The following is a 21,408-nucleotide window of genomic DNA, read 5'->3' as shown; positions in this document are numbered from 1 at the left end:
CTTCAGTCTCGAACCTTTCCGCATGACAATGTTGTTGTCACGATCGCAAAGTATGTGTCTAAACGATGGAGGCAGAAAGAACTGTGGATGCTGGAAGTGTGAACTAAAAACATCTCAATATAAGAATGCATACTGGATTACTCAGCATTTGAAAGAGAAATTTAGCTTTGTGATTAAGGTGTGACCCTTCAACAAATCTCTATATTGGCCCATTGTTCAGTCTGCACTGTAATCGTGTTATTGATGTGTGCAAAGATGTTTTTAAAAAAAATTTAAAAAAATTTTGTATATGGCTATCCAGTAACTCCTGCTAGAAAGTGTGTGACAGGGCGAATAGCATAGGTGGATTTAAGGGTAAGCTAGATAAACACATGAGGGGGAAATGAATAGAGGAATATGTTGATGGGTATTGTTAGTAAACTCTTGTAAATATTCACGTTCTTATCTGTGAAGGGCTGAAACTTGCACAAAGCGAACGGATCCTGGGAAAACGTCATGGGTTTCAGTTGAATAGTTTCATGAATGGACAGCTATGTTTGATTTTTCTGGGTTGCATATCTTCTTTTAAACAATGATAACTAAAATGCAAGTTTAAGTTGTGACTTTAAACTTCCAGATACTTAAAAAAAAAAACAAGATTGAAGATCTATATTTTTTTTTAAAAACCTCCTTTGATTAGTCTCCACACACAAATAGGATATTCTATTCGCCAACCCCCCCGTACACCTGGGCCATGCACCTGCCGAGGATATGTTGCAGAAAAAGACTAGATGTGCAAATAGGCCTCTGGATAGAATCTACAGCACAGAGTAGGCCATTTGGCCCAACTGGTCTATGTCAGTGTTTATATTCCACAGGTTTCGTCTCGTTGTGCCTTTTCCCACACTGCCCCTCGTATCTCTCTCTTCCCTACTCCCTCGTGTGTGCATCAAACCTTCCCTTAAATACAACAATGCTCTGTGCTTCAATCACTCCATGTGGCAGCGAGTTCCACATTCTTACCACTCTCCAGGCAAAGAAATTCCTATAATCTTTATTTGACCTGTTAGTGGTTATCATATTTATGCCACCTTGCTCTGGACACTCCCACACGTGGAAAGTTTCTCCACATCCATCCTGGAGAATGGCTTCATAATTTTAAATACTTCTATCGGGTCTCCTCTTAATCTTTTTTAAATGGAGAACAAAGCCCCAGCCTGCTCAATCTTTCCTGATAGTTGCATCCTCTCAATTCCCATAACATCCTTTTCTGCACTTTATCCAGTGCTTCAATGTTGTTTTTGTCGTATAGCGACTAGAACTGCACACTGTATTCCAAGTTTGGTCCAACCAAGGTTCTATATAAATTTAACATTACCTTCCTGCTTTTTGCATTCTATTCTGCTGAAAATTAACCCTAGTACTTTGTTTGCACTCTATCTTGCCTTAACAACATTTAGATGCTCCCAAAACTTATAACTGGCCATCATCACTACTTTTCCCCATGCACCTAAATATCCTATTTGTCTATGGAGGTTATACTGTATTAGAAGAAGGAAGGTAAGTACACCTGCAGTAAGTGAATAGTACTTTAGTTGTCCTTTCTTTCCTGTTTGTGGCCAAACCAAAGCAACAAACTATTGAATTGCCGGCAATTGAAACTGGGAAGAAAATCCATTTTAGCCAGTATTAAGTGATGGGGAAAAAAAGCTTGAGTTTGTTTTTGGAATGTGCTTTATATGTACTGGAAGGAGAGCAAGCTTGTGGAAATGGCTCCCAAAGGAGCTTTGTGTTTCTCTTGCAGGAAGTGTGCACACTGGTCCTTGCCAGCCATGTGATGGGTGATCAGCTGAGCACGTTAAACTGGTTGGGATTTGCAATGTGTCTCTCTGGAATCTCATTACACGTTGCACTTAAAATCATTTATTCAGAAGGTAAAGATATTTCTTTTTGAACTTCAAGCTAAGTCTTGGTGTAGTGGTATGAATGCAAAGCGTTTTCATTTATTTTGCTTTCAGTAAAAATGCCAAATGGTAAGGTTACATATTTATTGGTTTATGAACTGGGAATCAATAAAGTAGCCTAGTGGTTATGGTACTAGATTAGTAACCTAGCTGTTGTGGGCTTAAGTTGTGAATTGAATTCACTAAATCTTGTAATTTGTGGGTGGGCACCAGAAATATTGACCATTGAAGCTGCCGGATTGTTGTAAAAACCAAACTGGTTCACAGATGTCTTTTTGGAAAGGGACCTGCCATGCCAGGATGGTCTGGAGTGGTCCACTCCCACACGCTTTAATTAAAAATAAAAGTGGTTGACTTAATGTCCTCTAGCGATGGACAATAAATACTGCCTTGCCCGTATTGCCCACATCCCAAGAACAAATAACATCAATTGTAAAATGTTTTAATGGAGCGACCAGTAGCCTGAAAACACACAGCACATGAGGCACTTTCAGTGTAAAATGATATTTCTGTACTCTGCTTTTCTTTCCATTTAGAAGGGGCATAGCGGGTTAAATTAGCTACCATCAGATAACAATTTGTATTTACACAGCGCCTTTAACATACACAGGAGCATTATCAAACAAAATTTGACACCAGGCCACATGGGATATTAGGGCAGAAGAAGTAGGTTTTAAGGAGTGTCTTAAAGGAGGAAAGAGAGGTGGAAAGGTTTAGGGAGGGAATTCCAGAGCTTAGGGCCTTGGCAGCTGAAGGCGCGGCAGCCAATGGTGGAACGATTAAAATCAGGGTGCTCAAGTGGCCAGAAGTAGAGAGCACATAACTCAGGACTTCGAGACTTGTCTTCACCATGAGCTCTGCGAGTGAGGATTTTCCTTACTTGGAGGTTTGTGTGTGAAAGGTGTATTTCAACTGGTTCTGCTTGGGTGCCGTCAAAACAGATTTACTTGTTCATGGGTGAGGAGGGATTTAACTTGTTTTGAGCTTATTTTTGTAAGTGCGGGTTTCTGTTAATGCTGAGGGTGACTTGTCTTTAAATTTTCTCTTTCCGGGGAAACTCATGGGCTACTCTCCCTTACAGAACAAGCAGCGTCAGGACATCCTTGTGTTAGGAAACATGAGAGATCACATCACCTCATTCAGTCTCAAAGAATTTAATGCACAGATATAGATTTTTACTTGGAATACCTCAAATGTCAAAAATATCTAATTGTTAAGTACTGTCTGATAGATGTGATATAAATTATGAATACTTACAAAGTAATATCACAGGGCCAAAAATTAACCAATGGAATGCACATTATAACTCATAGCAGAGTCTTGCTCCCAATTTCATCCAAGTTCAGAGTCCCAATTACTTTGCTTTTCTATTGTTGTCTTTCTCCTTTCTCAGACTCACCCAAAGACAAAAGGACGGATAAACTCCAGGATAAGGCAGCAACTGATATTGATATGGAGCTACTGCTAAGGAATGGACAGGCAAACGAGGACAGTGAAGAGGAGGATGTTGTACACCAGTGATGACTCCTTGTGTCTATGCTGTAGAGGATCCCAGGGTTCTGCTTCACATGATTTACATTTGCTGTGCAAAGATGTGCCTGTATTATGCTTTAAACTTTGTGTCTATGTATTTCAGTCCATGATTGGAACTAGTTTGTTTGGCACCTCTTGCATCGAGAATGGACTTGTCCCCCTGACCCAGTGTAAGTATTGGGATACCGGTAAAAGCGTCTTCAGTTTCGTCACTATGATGTGTGGAGTTTTTTGCATGTCTGTTTGAACTGTGGGAAAACACACCCACCTGCTCACTTATGGTTTTGGACCATCCAGATTTGGGTTGTCCTTGGAGAGAATATTTGAGCTGTACATCACCGGGAAAAAGTACTGCTGGTTACAATCTGTTGCTGAAGGTCATGCCAGCAACTGGAGGTGGTGAATTAAGAGTTTTGTGCGAGATGTATTATGCAATACTGAAACACCATGTCCCAAGTGAATTTTCTTTTATCTGTAGGTTGTTGATACCAATGTACTAAATAAGCCTGATGGCAACACTGACGTTAATTGAAATGATTATAGTTAGGAAAGTAACAAAAAGCCACTGTGACTGATTTGTATAGACAGGAAATTATAACGGGTATAAATAATCTGTTTTTTATATCCTATGGGTGTAACCAAATATCAGTGGAGTTGTCTTAATGGAGCTTAAGTTTGATTTGACTTCATTTGATTTGAGCTTAAGTTAGCCTACTTTCTCATACAACGTGAGCCTTCTACATGGAGAAAATGATCCAGAAATCCAGTCTATGGTCCATCTAAAAATGTTTATTGAAAAAAAGGACCCCGACATGTTCACTATATCTAACACACTGTTTATATTTGGACAGTAGATACAAAGCCCAAGTTTATCCGACATAATTGGAAACCAAGAAAGTGCTGGTTATACATGGAAAATTACGTTGGTATTTTAAGATATGTGATGGGCAGGTTTCCTTGTGACATTTAGTGTTATTTTTAAGCTTCTATAATTCCCTGTTTTGTGATTAAACAATACAGTAAAGCCCTATCAATGGCACATAGAAAAACATACGCCTAGAAAAGACACTAATTTTCCACTCGATGACCACTTCCGCAAATATCTGACCAATTCTCCCTTAAATTTGTCCAGACCATTTGCCTTCCTGGATACTCTGTTCCACATATTCGCTGTCCTGTGCATTAAGTAGATAAATCTAAATTAACTGTGCACCTTCCTTTCTTCCTTCCAAGTTTGAGCTTCTGTCCTCTGGTTCTAGAGCTTATGGCAGTGTTGAACATATCAGAGATTCAATTCATCTATTCCCTCAAAAATCTTAAATAATCCCAGGTATTGAGATATTTGTATGTTTCTCCCTAACCTGTCCAGTGTGTACATAGTACTGGGACTACCCTTGCAGATGTGTACTTTAGATCATGCTCCTCAAGTTCTTTCTGTAAGATCTCCCTTCTACTCTTTTCCTGTGTCACTGGTTCATAGGAATATAGGAACAGGAGTAGACCATTTAGCCCCTTGAACGTGTTCTGCCATTCAAGAAGATCGTGGCTGATCTGTGACCGAACTCCATATACCTGCCTTTGCCCCATATCCCTTTATACCTTTGGTTAACAAAAATCTATCGAACTCTGATTTAAAATTAACAATTTACCTAGCATCAATTGCATTTGCGGAATAGAGTTCCAAACTTCTGCCACCCCTTGCGTATAGAAGTGTTTCCTAACTTCACTCCTGAAAAACCTGGCTATAATTTTTAGACTATGTACCAGAAATAGTTTCTCTCTCTTTACGCTATCTGTCCCTTTTTAATATCATAACCTTTCTGTGCTGTGACTTCTGGCTGATTTCCCTTCCTTTTCAAACGTTTTACCACCTATTCGATTATGTCCCTTACCCTGGCACCTGGGGGTTGACTGTCCATGATCCCTGGTCAGGGCTGCAGAACGGGCCAAGTTATAGAATTGTCTGAGTCTTGTGTCTCTTAGAGTCTCTTTTACCCATGTGTAACCCCTTGTGCCATGGCGTTGCTCTTGATTGTTCGCATCATGAGTGTTGGGAACAGTATACTGATTGGATAATCCACAGGGTTTTCATGTCCTGTGTACTCCCTACCTCTTTCAGGCAGTCACTCCCGCCCCTTCCTCTGTTTCGCTATTCTTCTCCATCTGTGGGGTAACCACCCTCTGGAATGTGTCCGTGAAATTCTCCCTACATATGTTGCAGAGCGCAATCATTTGGTCGTCGAGCTCAATACTCTTCTGTTAGAACAACACAACTCTGAGGCTCCCTGCATTATCTCCAGCAGTTCCTGGATACTTTGCAAATCCAGGGCATGCCACATAATACATGCCATATCACTAGCCTAACTCCTGATCTGCCATTACTTTGCTCCTAACTGCTATATGATATTCTAGACAACATTAATTGGAACTAATTCTCACATTCTAATTAGATTTGTTTGGGCCAAACTGACTTCATACAATCAAGGGAGCTATTCGCCCCATCGACTTCTTTACTTTGTCTCAGCAAAGATGAGCTCTGTTAACGTTTCACTCAGTCACTCTCACATAGTTCAAGAAGTCTCTCCCTTGCACAAACTTACTTTGTACCTCCAAGAATGTACTCGATTACTCACTTAAAAACTTGCTGAGCTCTTAGCCACGCCCCCCCCAATACGAACTGCACAAGCTATTTAAATTAATTCTACTTCATTTTAAAAAAACACAAAGCTCCTATAGAAACAAGGTATGAACATTGGGAACTACCACTGACTATTTTTGCTCCAAGTGAAGTAAGTATCAGATTTAATTAAGATGGCGGCAGATACTTCATATATTTCAGTCGGCATCTACACGGATTACTATCACCCAGCTCCAAAAGCAGGAATCAACTGATATGGAAATGATTATATAATCATGAGGAGATTATTTAGATACACTGGGAGAGTTGACTCATTTTTCAAATGCGCAAGCAACAAGAATTGAAATCAAGAAATATTCCAATGTTTTTTCCCGTTGACTGTGGACTCAAATGAAAATTGCAGGACATCCCCCACCTTCCTCTTCAATTTTTATTAAGAGCAGCAAGATTTTGCTGATTATGCGATTGTGGCACATTTCATTACTTGCAAGGACAGCTAGATCTGTACATTTGGGTAAGGCTGATGGTATTGGGATCATCCCTTATTGGGGACTAGGATTGAGCAAAGCAGACCATCATCATCATCGGCAGTCCCTCAAAATCCTAAGACTTGCTTCTACTCCAAAAATGAGTTCTCAGCTGACTGTACAATCCAATACAGGCATTACAGTCTCTGTCACAGGTGGGACAGACAGTGGTTGAAGGAAAGGGTGGGTGGGTAGTCTGGTTTTCCCCACGCTCCTTCCGCTGCCTGTGCTTGTTTTCTGCATGCTCTCGGCGATGAGACTCAAAGCACTCAACGCCCTTCCGGATGCTCTTCCTCTACTTAGTGCGGTCTGGGACCAGGTGTCGGTGGGGATGATGCACTTTATCAGGGAGGCTTTGAGGGTGTCCTTGAAACGTTTCCTCTGCCCACCTGGGACTCGCTTGCTGTGTAGGAGTTCTGAGTAGAGCGCTTGCTTTGGGAGTCTCGTGTCGGTCATGCGGACGATGCGGCCTGCCCAACGGAGCTGGTCGAGTGTGGTCAGTGCTTTGATGCTGGGGATGTTGGCCTGAGCGAGAACACAGACGTTGGTGCGTCTGTCCTCCCAGGGGATTTGCAATAGTGCAGGAACGCACCTGGAGATGTGCCAGGGCAGTGAGTCTAAATCACCTTTGCCTCATTAACCCAGCTCTCTTCAACTGAGAACTTCAGAAAGATTCCACCTGAAATGTTAAGTCTTTTAATCTATTACCCCCTCTCTCCCTCCTCTGCTGTCCCTCTGTCTCTCGCCCTTCCATGATACAGCACAGAAGGAGACTATTCAGCCCATCGTGCCTGTGCCCGCTCTTTGAAAGAGCGATCCAATTAATCCCACTCTGCTCTTTCTCCAGAGCCCTGTAAATGTTTCTGCTTCCAAGTATTTATTCAATTCCTCCGGATCTCTGTCGTTCCCTGATGATCTGTATATTTTTTTTAATTTCAGTTACTTAAACTGCTTTTTTAAAATAGCTGTCAAATATTTTACTTATGAAATCACTCCTGCTTTTAATGAACACATGTGGCTCCGTTTAAGTCTGCCACACAAGTTTGACCTCGGGAACGGGATTTTGTTTACTTTTGTATTCTAGGGGCAGGGCATAAGTGTGGTCTATACAGGAGTGAGCAAGACAGTAATGTAGTCATTATGTCTCCCCTAAGGGGAAGCGTCTAGCCTTATCTTCTGCTCCCTGCCATTACGTCCTAATCTAGTCCAGGATCTTGTGTGGGGAATTGCAGGCACAAACCTGCATCCCATGACTGCTGTTGATTATTGGGTCTTTCTTGGTCAATATTGCAGCAAAATAGTTCTCGAGCAACATTCTGTACCTATTATCCCCAGTGTCCTGGCCAATATTTATCCCTCAATCAACATAACAAAATCTGGTCATTATCACATTGCTGTTTGTGGGAGCTTGCTGTGTGCAGATTGGCTGCCACCTTCCCCACATTACAACAGTGACTACACTCCCAAAGTACTTCATTGGTTGTAAAGCACTTTGAGACGTCTGGTGGTTGTGAAAGGCGCTATATAAATCTAAGTCTTTTCTTTCGGGTCAGGTGTGGAACTTAATGAGCTGCTAGTTGTGTGTTTCAGTCATATGTAACTCATTTGAAATAATTAGTTGTTTTAATGATACCTGATCTCTGAATTGTGATTACTTATGCGCCTCTTAAAACCAAATAAATATCATTTCAGTACATTTCAACAGTGGCTGATCTGCAGATATTGATGGTGATGGTAGACATTGTTAAATATCCCTAGGGAGGAGAAATGCTTTTCCTGAAATCGCCTTTAGAGCTCCATAGGTTCTGTAGGACTGTTAAACCCGTGCTCCAAATTGGCCGCGGAAAAACACAGTTACTATTTTTGCTGTATAAGATTGCAGGAGACTGGTTCCACCAGTTAACAATCATCTTTTCTGTTGAAAATTACTAATTACAATTACTGAAGAGGTCAAAAGTCTAGTTTCCCCGATGAGGAATTAAGGAGGCTGGGTGATGGCGAGCAGAGAAACAGCACAGCTTTCCTGTAATGTGTTTATTGGGCAAATCTGTAGAAAGGTAAAGTAAGCTGTACAAGGGATCTGAGGCCATGTGCAGTAAACATCGCTGTAAGTCGCATCAAAAATATTCGGGTGCTAGTGAAATACAGTTCCCGGCTGTATTTGATGTAGACACAAAATCCTCTTGCGTGTTTCTGAGATGCCCTGACATCCAGAACAGAGCCTCTGGCCATGCTCTTTCATGCCAAGAAACTAATAAGGCTCAGGAACATGTTGGGTTTAACAATACGTGAAGGTGTAAGCCTCGAGTTTGAGCCCAAACGTTTCTTTTTGGAACATTAAGGGCTGATTCTATAGATGTCAAGTACCTCCGTGTTGATGGTTGTCTCTGGGCTCATTAAGGAAGGTGAAGGTTGTGAGCAAGTCCAAGTGATGCCACCCCCTGCCACAATTGCCCCCCAGTGCCAGGCAATCAAAGACTCATTAAGGTGCATGCTGATCTTTAGGTTCTGATGACATTGTAATTGGTCTTTCCCTGATGGAGTTCCAGCCTTTCTGTTTAATATCCTACAAGAGGATTTATTCAAAAACAAAATACTGCGGATGCTGGAATCTGGAATAAAAACAGAAAATGCTGGAAATCTGCGCGGGTCAGGCAGCATCTGTGGAGAAAGCAGAGTTAGTGTTTCGGATCGACGACCCTTCGCCAGAACGGTGTTCGGAAAGAACAGATTCTTAACAAGCACTGAAAGGGGAGGGGAAGAAAGAATAAAAGGGAAGGTCTGTGGAAGGCAGGAGAGATTAGAGAGACAAAAAGGGATGCTGGGCCGAATTGAAATAGGTTACTGTCGCAACAAAGGGCCGTTAGTCCTCCAACAATAACTTCCACGTGATTCTGGCCTGAGTGGTTTTAATCAACAAGCTTTAATATATTGACTAATAACAATATTGTTCTTATACAACTGTTCTCCATAATTAACAATAAATAACAAGCACATTTGATCAAGTGCCACATAATAGGCTTGCCAGCAAAGTTGAAGCCCATGGAATAAAAGGGACATTGGCAGCATGGATACAAAATTGGCTAAGTGACAGGAAACATCATCATCATAGGCAGTCATTCGAATTGAGGATGACTTGCTTCCACGTCAAAAAGTTCACAGGTGTTTCAATGATGGACCTAAAATTCCTGGTCCAAACTAAATCTTGAAGGGTGGAAGATGCTTGTGCTTGGATTTTTTTAACATGTGGTAACCGTTGCACACCAGCCACCACACGGGCTTAACAGAGCTTGGTCTTGGTCCAGTGGCAAGGATTAACCAAGACAACTGGAGACCAGCTCTGCTGCATGGACCTAGTGCACACACACATCGCAATGTGGGCTGGTCAGTGCTGCCTCTGGGCCTTTGCCTCTTCTGAGCCCTGAACCCACACCTCTGCTGGGCAGCGATCATGCCCCTGTACAATCTCTCATTGCTGCTTCGCCCCGACCTCGCCACTCCTGGAACTGCCCACGCTCCAATCACCGACATGGATCTTGGTAACATCACTCTTCACTGCTGTTGCTCTCCTGCTCCAGCACGTGCTGCTCCCTGGAGTGGTATGCCGCCACGCTGCCAAGGCCTTAGAGAGAGTGGATGTGAAGGCCTTCGAGAGGGTGCAGAAAATATTTACCAGAATGATTCTAGGGATGAGGGACTTCAGTTACATGGATAGACTGGAGAAGCACATGGGATTGGGGTGATATATTAGTATGGATTGAGATTGATTAATGGACAGAAAACAGAGAGTAGGAATAAACAGGATTTTTTTGGGTTGGTAGGCTGTAACTAGTATGGTACTGGAAGGATCAGTGCTGGGGCCACAATCTATATTAATGACTTGGATGAAGAGACTGAATGTAATGTATCCAAGTTTGCTGATGATACAAAGTTAGATGGGAATGTAAGCAGTGAAGAGGACGCAAAGGCTGCAGAGATATAAACATGTTGACTGAGTGGGCAAGAACATGGCAAATGCAATGTGGGAACGTGGGAAGTTATCCATTTTGGTCGGAAAAACAAAAAAGCAGAATTCTTTTTGAATGGTGAGAGACTGGGAAATGTTTGCATTCTGAGGGACCTAGGTGTCCTTATACATGAATCACAGAAAGTTAACATGCAGGTACAACAAGCAATTAGGAATTCACATGGTATGTTAGCATTTGTTACAAAGGGATTAGAGTATAAGAGTAAAGAAGTCTTACTACAATCATACAGGGCATTGGTGAGGCAACACCTGGAGTACTGTGTAGAGTTCTGGTCTCCTTACCTAAGGAAAGACATACTTGCCAAAGCAAGTGCAACGAAGGTTCAATAGACTGGTTCCTGGGATGAGGGGATTGCTCTATGAGGAGAGATTGAGTAGAATAGGCCTATATTGCCCAGAAGAATGAGAGGTGATCTAATTGAAATATATAAAATTCTTAAGGGAATTGACAGGGTTAATGCTGAGAAAATATTTCCCCTGGCTGGGGAATTTAGAACACAGATTAAGATGATTGACAGGAGAACCAAAGGCGACATGAGGAAAAATCTTTTTACGAAGTGAGTGGTTAGGGTCTGGAATACACTGCCTGAAAGGGTGGTGGAGGCAGATTCAGTTGTGGCCTTCGAAAGGGAATTGGATATGTACCTGAAGGAAGAAAAAAAATCAAGTCTATGGGGAAAGGGCGGGGGAGTGGGTCAAGCTGAAGTGCTCTTGCAGAGAGCCGGCACAGGCTGGATGGGCCGAATGGCCTCCTTCTGTGCTGTAACCATTCTATGATTCTATTCTATGATCCTAAATAATACAACCTGGTTCCTAGGCCTTCAAGATGAGCTCAACTTCCATCACTGGGCTAAGGACTTCCTGACTGTACCATGAGCTCTCTAATTTTCAGGATCTATCTTTTCACTATTTGACTACCTTGGGCTGCACGTACACATCTCTGTTCCTATCTCTGTCGTTGATTCCACCCCTATGCTGAGTCTGTGAAAGCTGGCTTCACCGGGACCACGCTCTGCGGCTGATTCATCCTCAATCTGGTTGTACCCCTCAGGAATGCGTGAGCTTCTGATATCAGAATACTGGCCTCACGTCCTGTCACCTCCTTAGTCTCCCAGCCTTTCAGGTATGTGGGTCTCTTAGCAACAAGTCCTCTAATCTATTCCCTGTCATTGAGTTCTCAAACTATCTTTTGCTCACACACAGCGTTACGACTCAGTTTCTCCCCTTTCCACTACTGGTGCAAAGCGAACTGGGATGCTTGACTACTTCCTTAGAATATTTATCATAATCCCATCCCAATAGCTGGGATCCATGGCATTGCCGAGAGCAGGTCTCCTGCTGCCATCTTCTCACTTAACACTCTTACCACTTAAAATGTGAAATTTGACAACATATTGGTCAATGAACTGATCAATTCAGCCACTCTGGTCCTTTACCAAGATTTTATAATTATTTGAAGGAACGACCAGAAAAAAATTGATTGAAATTATGGTAGCTTCTTAGTTCATCCAGACGAGATACAATCATCATAAATATGCAATCTTGATCTAATTGGGAAAGTTGTTCATATTATTATTGCTACTTCTAGCAATACTTCTTTCAAAACCATTGTTTCTAAACTTCAGCTGCATCTGATTACTCATGGAGGCGGGGGAATTTACACAATCAATCACCACTTAAATAGCATAAGAAAAATCCACTGACATACAAAGCCAAGGATGTATCTGGGCTGCATATACATGCAAGTTTTTCCTTCATTCCTTAATAAGCAATGGTTGTCACTCTGTATCTTGTTCCGTGGTCCATACAAAAGCAAAATACTGTGAATGCTGGAATCTGGAATAAAAACAGAAAATGCTGAAAATCTCAGCAGGTCAGGCAGCATCTGTGGAGAGAAAGCAGAGTTAATGTTTTGGGTCGTCAGAAGGGTCATCGGCCCAAAACGTTAATTCTGCTTCCTCTCCACAGATGCTGCCTGACCTCCTTTGTCCATAGTTGATTTATCATTCCATGGCATTTGTTAGTGTAACCATGACTTAATTGGATCTGTCTAGTAATGAAAACTTATTCTTCTTAGGCGGTCCCTCATATCGAGGATGACTTGCTTCCACACCAAAAAGGAATGAGCTCACAGGTGTTTCAATAAAAAGTCCTGACATTCCAGGTCCCGAACTACATGTTGAAGATGCCTGTGTGTGGATTTTTTTAACGTGTGGTGGCCGTTGCACACCAGCCACCACACGGGCTTGACAGAGCTAGGTCTTGTTCCACTGGCAAGGATTGACCAAGACAACTGGGGACAAGTTCTGCTGCACGGACCTCGTGCGCACACATATCGCAGTGTGGGCTGGCCGGGCTGCCTCTGGGCCCTCGCCTCTTCTGGGCCCCGAACTCGCGTCGCTCTACAATCTCTAGTAATGATGGGCAGTATGATTGGCAATGTGGATCCAAGAGCTGAATGCCAAAGGAGAGGCAAAAACAACTACCTTTAACTTCAAAGCAGCATTTGACTGAACATCGCACCAAGATAGGTCAACTGTGGGGAGGGGAGGTCAACGAGGGAACTTTCCAGTGGCTGGAGTTAAATCTGATGCACAGGAAGATGTCTGTGGTTGTCGGACGCCAATCATCACAGTTCACAACATTGTTCCATTAGCTCTCAGGTCAGCATCCTTGTCTCAACCATCTTCAGCTGTTTCTTTGATGACAGCACCATCATCAACCAGCCGGGCGGGGTCACTGGTGCCCTGAGGCTTAACTGGACCAGTCATATCAACCACCTGGTCAGGTGCCCATTTGATACGGCTCACTAACCTCAATTTAGTGGGATTGGAATCCAAATGGCACCTATGTGTACCTGAAAGCAGATCACAAGATATAATGCTTATTGAGGAGTGATTTTTCTGACAATCCTCCATCACTAGCGCCAGGTTGTTTTGGGACAGAAAGTCCTGAGATTGTACTATATTTGGAATCAAAATGAATGGAACCTTAATTGGAATTATTTAAACTGGATTATGGGGAGTTCCATTGCCTGTTTAGTTAAAGGTCATTCATCCCTCAGTAGTTTAAACATGTGCATCTCAGCATTTAGTAACCCTCTACAAACAGCTGTTCACTCACACAAACTCAACGACCACTGCCTGTTTCACATTTTATTGTTTTTTCTGCTTCTACAGCAAGCAATTAGGAAAGCAAATGCTTTGTTGGCTTTTGTTACAAAGGGATTCGAGTTTAGAAACATAGAAAATAGGTGCAGGAGTAGGCCATTCAGCCCTTTGAGCCTAAACCACCATTCAATAAGATCATGGCTGATCGTTCACCTCAGTACCCCTTTCCTGCTTTCTCTCCATACCCCTTGATCCCTTTAGCCGTAAGGGCCATATCAAACTCTCTCTTGAATATATCCAATGAACTGGCATCAACAACTCTTTGCGGTAGGGAATTCCACAGGTTAACAACTCTCTGAGTGAAGAAGTTTCTCCTCATCTCAGTCTTAAATGGCTTACCCCTTATCCTTAGACTATGTCCCCTGGTTCTGGACTTCCCCAACATCGGGAACATTCTTCCTGCATCTAACCTGTCCAATCCTGTCAGAATTTTATATGTTTCTATGAGATCACTTCTCATTCTTCTAAAGTCCAGTGAATACAGGCCTAGTCGATCCAGCCTTTCTTCATATGTCACTCCTGCCATCCCGGGAATCAGTCTGGTGAACCTTCGCTGCACTCCCTCAATAGCAAGAACGTCCTTCCTCAGATTAGGAGACCAAAACCGTACACAATATTCCAGGTGTGGCCTCACCAAGGCCCTGTACAACTGCAGTAAGACCTCCCTGCTCCTATATTCAAATCCTCTCGCTATGAAGGTCAACATACCATTTGCCTTCTTCACCGCCTGCTGTACCTGCATGCCAAGTATGAGTAAATAAGTCTTACTGCAATTATACAGGGCATTGGTGAGGCCACACCTGGCATACTGTGTACAGTTCTGGTCTCCTTACCTAAGAAAAGACATACTTGCCTTAGAGGGAGTGCGACAAAGGTTCACCAGACTGATTTCTGGGATGAGGGGATTGCCCCATGAGGAGAGAATGAATAGACTAGGCCTATTTTCCCAAGCGTTTAGAAGAATGAGAAGTGATCTCATTGAAACATATACAATTCTTAAGGGGCTTGACAGGGTTAATGCTGAGATGATATTTCCCCTAGCTGGGGAATCTAGAACAATGATTCAGACTCAAAATAAAGGGTCGGTCATTTAGGACTGAGATGAGGAGAAATTTCTTCACTCAAAGGATTGTGAATCTTTGGAATTCTCTAAGCCATACAGCTATAGATGTTCAGTCATTGAGTATATTCAAGACAGAGGTCAATACATTTTTGGGAACTAAGGGATATGGGGATAGTGAGGGACGGTGGAGTTGAAGTAGAAGATCAGCCATGATCTTGTTGAATGGCAGAGCAGGCTCCAAGGGCCAAATGGCCTACTCCTGCTCCTATTTCTTATCTGCTCGTGAGCAATGAAATCCGTGTTAGGTTTACTACTGTGGGGAAGGTATGCAATAAAGCACTGAAACAATTAGTGCATTTCATCAGTACATTTATATTTTACATTTTAGCATGGCTGGAGGCAAAAGCATCAAAATCACTCCAGCAACACACTCCAGGGAGTACCATTACAAGATCGTGACCCGAGATGCCACAGTGGTTGATGGACATGTTCATTTGGGTTTTTTGAAAAATATTTGTACACAAGAAATATCAACCAGTGAATGGGAGGATGAAAGTGATTCAGTTCTGCAAGGTGTCATGTATTTAACTGTCATTGTAACCCATGTATAAACTGACTAGTTGTACACTGTGAGAACACTGACCACTAGGTGGTGAACTTGTGGGAGACACTCCTAACCTGGTCTTTCAGGTATAAAAGGGGAAGCTCCACCCACCTTCATCACTTCAGTATGGAATAAAAGTTGCTGGTCACAGAGTGACCTTCTCTCAAGCATGGGCCTCATGTGCATTTGTACTGTATAGTAAGGACATATTGGCGATGAGAAACTGGGATTTAAACCACGCGAGCATGGCCACTAGCAGCACAGACGAGAGGTACTGTGTTGGTGATGATTGGGATGATTTTATTGAGACTACAGCAAAGTTTCGTCACTAAGGAATGGCTGGGACAGGATTTGGCCGACAAACGCAGGGCTCATCTCCTGACGGTTTGTGGATCCAGGACGTACTCCCTGATGAAGGACTTGCTAGCGCCAGAGAAGCCGGTGGACAAGACTTTTGAAGAGCTCAGTAAGATGATCGGGGAACACTTTAAACCGGCAAGCAGCATGCTTATGGCGAGACATCAGTTTTATACGCACCGGCGGTGAGAAGGGCTAAGCGTTCCAGACTTCATGGCAGACCTCCGGCGACTGGCGAGCCTATGTAAGTTCCCAGATGCATGCAGAGCGGAGATGCTGCAAGACTTTTTTATTGAGGGCATCGAGCACGCTGGGGTTTTCAGGAAACTGATCGAGACCAAAGACTTGACCCTGGAAACAGCGGCTTTGATGGCCCAGACATTTATCTCAGGGGAGGAAGAGACCAGAATGATGTTTGACAAAAATCTTGGTTTAAATGCAGCAAATGGACAGGGAGTCAACATTGTTAATGCGGCACACAGTTCTCCAGGCAGACAGTGGAAATCGGACATGCCCAAGCATGTAGTCGAATCCAAAGAGGGAATTCAACAGAGACAATGGCTAGCTGAACGGCGATTCACACCATCGCAAGGGACAATGCGGCCAGTAATGGGGCCATCAACACCTGTTAATAGTGTGCTTAAAAACAGTTACACAGACAGTCAGAGACGATCGACTGGTAATGGGCCTTTTGTTTCCAACAACGGATCATGTTGGAGGTGTGGAGGCAAACACACAGCCAGAGCTTGCAGGTATCAGCAATACACCTGCAGAAATTGCAACGTCAGCGGTCACTTGGCGCGTATGTGCAGGAAACCTGCAGCCAGGTTGATGGACGAGGAGGACGGGGACGATGTAAGTCCTACGAGGTCAAATGGACACTGGGGGAAATCGCTGGAAGCAGAAGTTCAGCGAGTTCATGTGGAGCACATATACAGTTCATACACCAGGACGCCACCGATAATGATGAAAGTACCCCTCAATGACATCCCAGTATCAATGGAGCTAGACACAGGGGCCAGCCAGTCCCTGGTGAGTATCGAACAGTTTGAGAAGTTGTGGACGTCCAAGGCCAGGAGGTCAAAATTATTGCCGATTGACGCACAGCTACGGATATATACAAAGGAGATCATTCCGGTGCTAGGCAGCGCCACAGTAATCGTGACCCACAAAGATTCAGAGAACAGGTTGCCACTCTGGATTGTTCCGGGGAATGGTCCCGCACTGCTGGGGAGGAGTTGACTGGCTATCATGAACTGGAAATGGGGCGATGGCAATGCAATTTCTTCTGTGGAGCGAATATCATGCTCGCAGGTCCTGGACAAATTTGACTCACTATTTCAGCCCGGCATTGGCACTTTCATGGGGACCAAGCCAGTACACCACAAGACCAGAGTGGTGCTGTATGTGATGTGGGAAAAGATAGAAGGCAAATTGGACCGCCTGCTGAGGGAAGGCATCATCTCGCCAGTCGAATTCAGTAACTAGGCGAGCCCGATTATGCCGGTGCTCAAGGCAGATGGGTCGGTCAGGATATGTGGTGATTACAAGGCCACCATCAATCGGGTGTCACTTCAAGACCAGTACCCGCTACCGAGAGCGGAGGACCTCTTCATGACGCTATCCGGTGGCAAACTTTTTTCAAAATTGGACCTAACCTCAGCTTACATTACCCAGGAGCTGGTGAGTGAGTCGAAGAAGCTGACCACCATCACGACACACAAGGGGTTGTTTGAGTACAACAGATGTCCATTTGGGATTCGTTTGGCCGCCACGATCTTCCAACACAATATGGAAAGCCTCCTCAAGTTGATTCCAAGGACAGTGGTTTCTCAATACGACATCCTCATCACGGGTTGTGATACTGAAGAATACCTCCGCAACCTGGAGGAGGTGCTACGCAGACTGGACTGTGTAGGTCTGCGACTGAAAAAGGTGAAGTGCGTCTTCCTAGCTCCAGATGTAGAATTCCTGGGGATGAGGGTAGCAACAGATGGGATCAGACCTACTGCATCCAAAACAGAAGCGATCCAGAGAGCACCCAGACCCCGCAACACGACGGAGCTGCGTTCGTTCCTCGGGCTCTTGAACTATTTTGGTAACTTTCTTCCCAAATTGAGCACGCTGCTAGAGCCGCTACACTTGCTCCTATGCAAAGGTCGTGAATGGGTCTGGGGGGACAGCCAGGAAAGGGTTTTTGATAGAGCACGAAATTTGTTATGCTCCAACAATCTGTTAATACTATATGACCCAGGTAAGAAACTTGTTTTAACGTGCGACGCGTTATGGGGTCGGGTGTGTTGCAGCATGTTAATGCCAAGGGTCAGTTACAACTGGTAGCTTATGCCTCCAGAAGTCTGTCCCAGGCAGAACGGGGCTACGGGATGGTAAAAAGGAAGCGCTTGCGTGTGTATATGCTGTAAAAAAAAATGCACTAGTACCTGTTCGGCAGGAAATTTGAGCTGGAGACAGATCACAAACCCCTAACGTCCCTTTTGGCCAACAACAAGGCCATAAATGCAAATGCATCGGCCCGTATAGAGATGGGCACTCACGTTAGCCGCCTATGACTATACAATTCGGCACAGACCGGACACTGAAAACTGCGCCGATGCACTCAGCAGGCTCCCACTAGCCAGTGGGCAACCGAGCATGCTGCTGAGGTGGTCATGGCTGTGGAAGCTTTCGAAAGCGAAGGCTCACCCGTGACAGCCCGTCAGATCAAAGTCTGGACAAATAGAGACCCGCTACTGTCTTTAGTCAAGAAATGTGCCCTGAATGGGGACTGGTCGGCCAGATACGGGGCATGCCCTGAGGAATTTAAACCATTTCACAGGCGCAAGGATGAACTCTCAATTCAGGCCGATTGCCTACTATGGGGAAACCGAGTAGTCATGCCCCAGATGGGCAGAGAGATGTTCATCAGAGAACTCCACAATGAGCACTTGGGTATTGTCATGATGAAGGCAATTGCCAGGTCACACGTTTGGTGGCCAGGGATAGATGCAGACCTGGAACTTTGTGTTCGCAGGTGCAACACGTGTGCCCAGCTGGGCAATGCGCCCAGGGAAGCCCCATTTAGCCCCTGGTCCTGGCCCGCCAAGCCTTGGTCACGCATCCATGTGGACTACGCAGGTCCTTTCATGGGAAAAATGTTTTTGGTTGTACTAGACGCCTACTCCAAATGGATCGAGTGTGACATTCTCAATTCAAGCACATCCTCGGCCACAGTAGAAAGTCTACAGGCAATGTTCGCCGCCGATGGTCTACCTGACGTCTTAGTCAGTGACAATGGCCCGTGCTTCACAAGCACTGAATTCCAGGATTTCATGGCAGGAAATGGTATCAACCATGTCAGAACGGCACGGCGGAACGAGCAGTGAAGATAATCAAACAGGGGATGCACAGAATCCAAGGGGGTTCCCTACAAAGCCGCCTATCACGCCTCCTTTTGGCCAATAGATCCCGACCACACTCGCTCACATGGGTTCCACCTGCAGAGCTGCTAATGAAAAGGACGCTCAAAACCAGGTTATCCCTTATACACCCCACCATGAAAGAAATTGTTGAGAGCAGGCAGCAGTCACAATGTGACTACCACGACGGGAATGCGAGGGCGCGATGTATTGATGTCAATGACCCTGTCTTTGTCCTCAACTACGCTGCAGGGCCTAAATGGCTCGCAGGCACTATGATTGCCAAAGAGGGGAATAGGATTCTGGTAGTTACATGGATCAAACAAAAAGGAGGTTCAGCAATGCCATAGAAGAAGCAGAGGAAGAATACAATGTAGAGTTTACTCCACCACAGGTGACTGAACACCAGAACCAAGTGGAGGAGAACCCAGTCACTGTGGGCAGTCCGGACAGGCCTGAGGCACCGCAAACAGCAGACACTCAGGCCAGCGCCCAACAACCGGAGCCCCAACTCAGGCGCTGTACAAGGAAGCATAAACCACCAGAGAGACTTAACCTGTGATCCCAATAAGACTTTGGGGGGGGAGGTGATGTCATGTATTTAACTGTCATTGTAACCCATGTATAAACTGACTAGTTGTACACTGTGAGAACATTGACCACTAGGTTATGAATTTGTGGGAGACACTCCTAACCTGGACTTTCAGGTATAAAAGGGGAAGCTCCACCCACCTTCATCACTTCAGTGCTGGAATAAAAGTTGCTGGTCACAGAGTGACCTTCTCTCTAGTATGGGCCTCGTGTGCATTTGTACTGTATAGTAAGGACATATCACAAAGAGTATTGGTTTAATTTCTCAGACACTGGTACTCTCTCAAATGTATGTTGAGAAGGACTTGATAAGGTGGATCATACAGACTCAAATATGTGTTTGTCAAAGTTTGTATGCAGATTAAGAGAGAAGCAAAAAAATTACAAGGAACTACAGAGGAGATAGTGAGAAGTCCACAAACTTACACTCAGCAAACCTAATGCCACGTGGGCTTCACTGTGGGGGAGCAAATCCTGTCTGACGTATCCCACAATGTTTTGTTCCTTATATCTGACCACAATGCAACAGCAACTGAAACTAGTTTCACTTTCTTGTCGCTGTTTTTATGAACACAAGATTATTGAGCTAGTTCTCGGGGTTGTACAGTGAGAGTGAAGACACCATCTACAGTCTTTATTTAGCAATCATTATTAGATGCAGCAAATATCCACACACAGATGTACTGAGGAATCCGCAGTGTTTGAGGCTCAGAGAAAGTTTTGGATCTCAAATGATAAGTGCTTTCAGCCGAGACACCAATCATCAAACATAAAGAAATACAGCTTGACACACACTTGTTAGAAGAAAGGTTTGATTTCTGTTAAGCTGGGATTCTTGCATTATACTTTCCCAACGGCGAATGCCGAAAATATTCAGCAGCGACCTCTTACTGCTTCATTTTCTCTTGTGTTAAGAATGGAGATTTGTCCTCAACAAACATTAATATTTTGCTCCAAAAAAAGAAAATGACTCACATTTATATAGCGCCTTTCACGACCTCAGGGTGTCCCAAAGCACTTTACAGCCAATGAAGTCACTGTTGTAATGTGGGAAAAGCAGCAGCCAATTTGTGCACAGCAAGCACCCACAAACAGCAACGAGTCAATGATCACATAATCTGTTTTAGTGATGTTGGTTGAGGGATAAATATTGGCCAAGACACGGGGGGAGGGGGGGAACTTCCCTCCCAGCTCATCTTCTAAATGGCGGCCACTTTTACATCCACCTAAGAAGGCAGAAGGGCCTTGGTTTAATATCACATCTGAAAGACGGCACCTCTGTTGGTGCAGTACTCCTTCAGTACTGCACTAAGTGTCAGCCTGGATTATGTGCTCAAGTCCTTGAAGTGAGACTTCAACGCAGAACCTTATGACTCACAAAGCAGGCCAAAACATTTTTAGATAACAGGCTGCGACTGAGTTCTACCCTGGCTGATATTTACCCGAGTATGAGCATCATTAGTCCTTGGAGTTCGTGTACTAGCACAGCTATAAAACAGCCTTGTCTCAGTCACCACCAAAAACAAAACAAACAATGCC

The 21,408-nt window shown here is 44.1% G+C and overlaps 1 protein-coding gene across 2 annotated transcripts in view; it reads left to right on the top strand.

Annotated features, from left to right (window-relative positions):
• The window catches only part of slc35c2 (solute carrier family 35 member C2), a 37,078-nt gene extending 28,735 nt beyond the window's left edge, over nt 1-8,343 (top strand). The window contains exons 8-9 of one of the 2 annotated variants that reach the window (XM_070895943.1): nt 1,784-1,913; nt 3,337-8,343. In XM_070895943.1, the coding sequence (XP_070752044.1) occupies nt 1,784-1,913; nt 3,337-3,464 (258 nt within the window). In that variant the 3' untranslated portion in view covers nt 3,465-8,343. Of the gene's footprint in view, nt 1-1,761; nt 1,914-3,336 lie in introns of those variants that run through there. The other variant, XM_070895945.1, reaches the window with a different exon arrangement.
• Nucleotides 8,344-21,408: the final 13,065 nt, after the last annotated feature.

This window comes from Pristiophorus japonicus, chromosome 12 (assembly GCF_044704955.1).
Source record: "Pristiophorus japonicus isolate sPriJap1 chromosome 12, sPriJap1.hap1, whole genome shotgun sequence".
Classification (NCBI taxonomy): domain Eukaryota; kingdom Metazoa; phylum Chordata; class Chondrichthyes; family Pristiophoridae; genus Pristiophorus; species Pristiophorus japonicus.
Note: the sequence above shows the minus strand (reverse complement) of the source record. Positions and strands in the feature narration are given on the sequence as shown.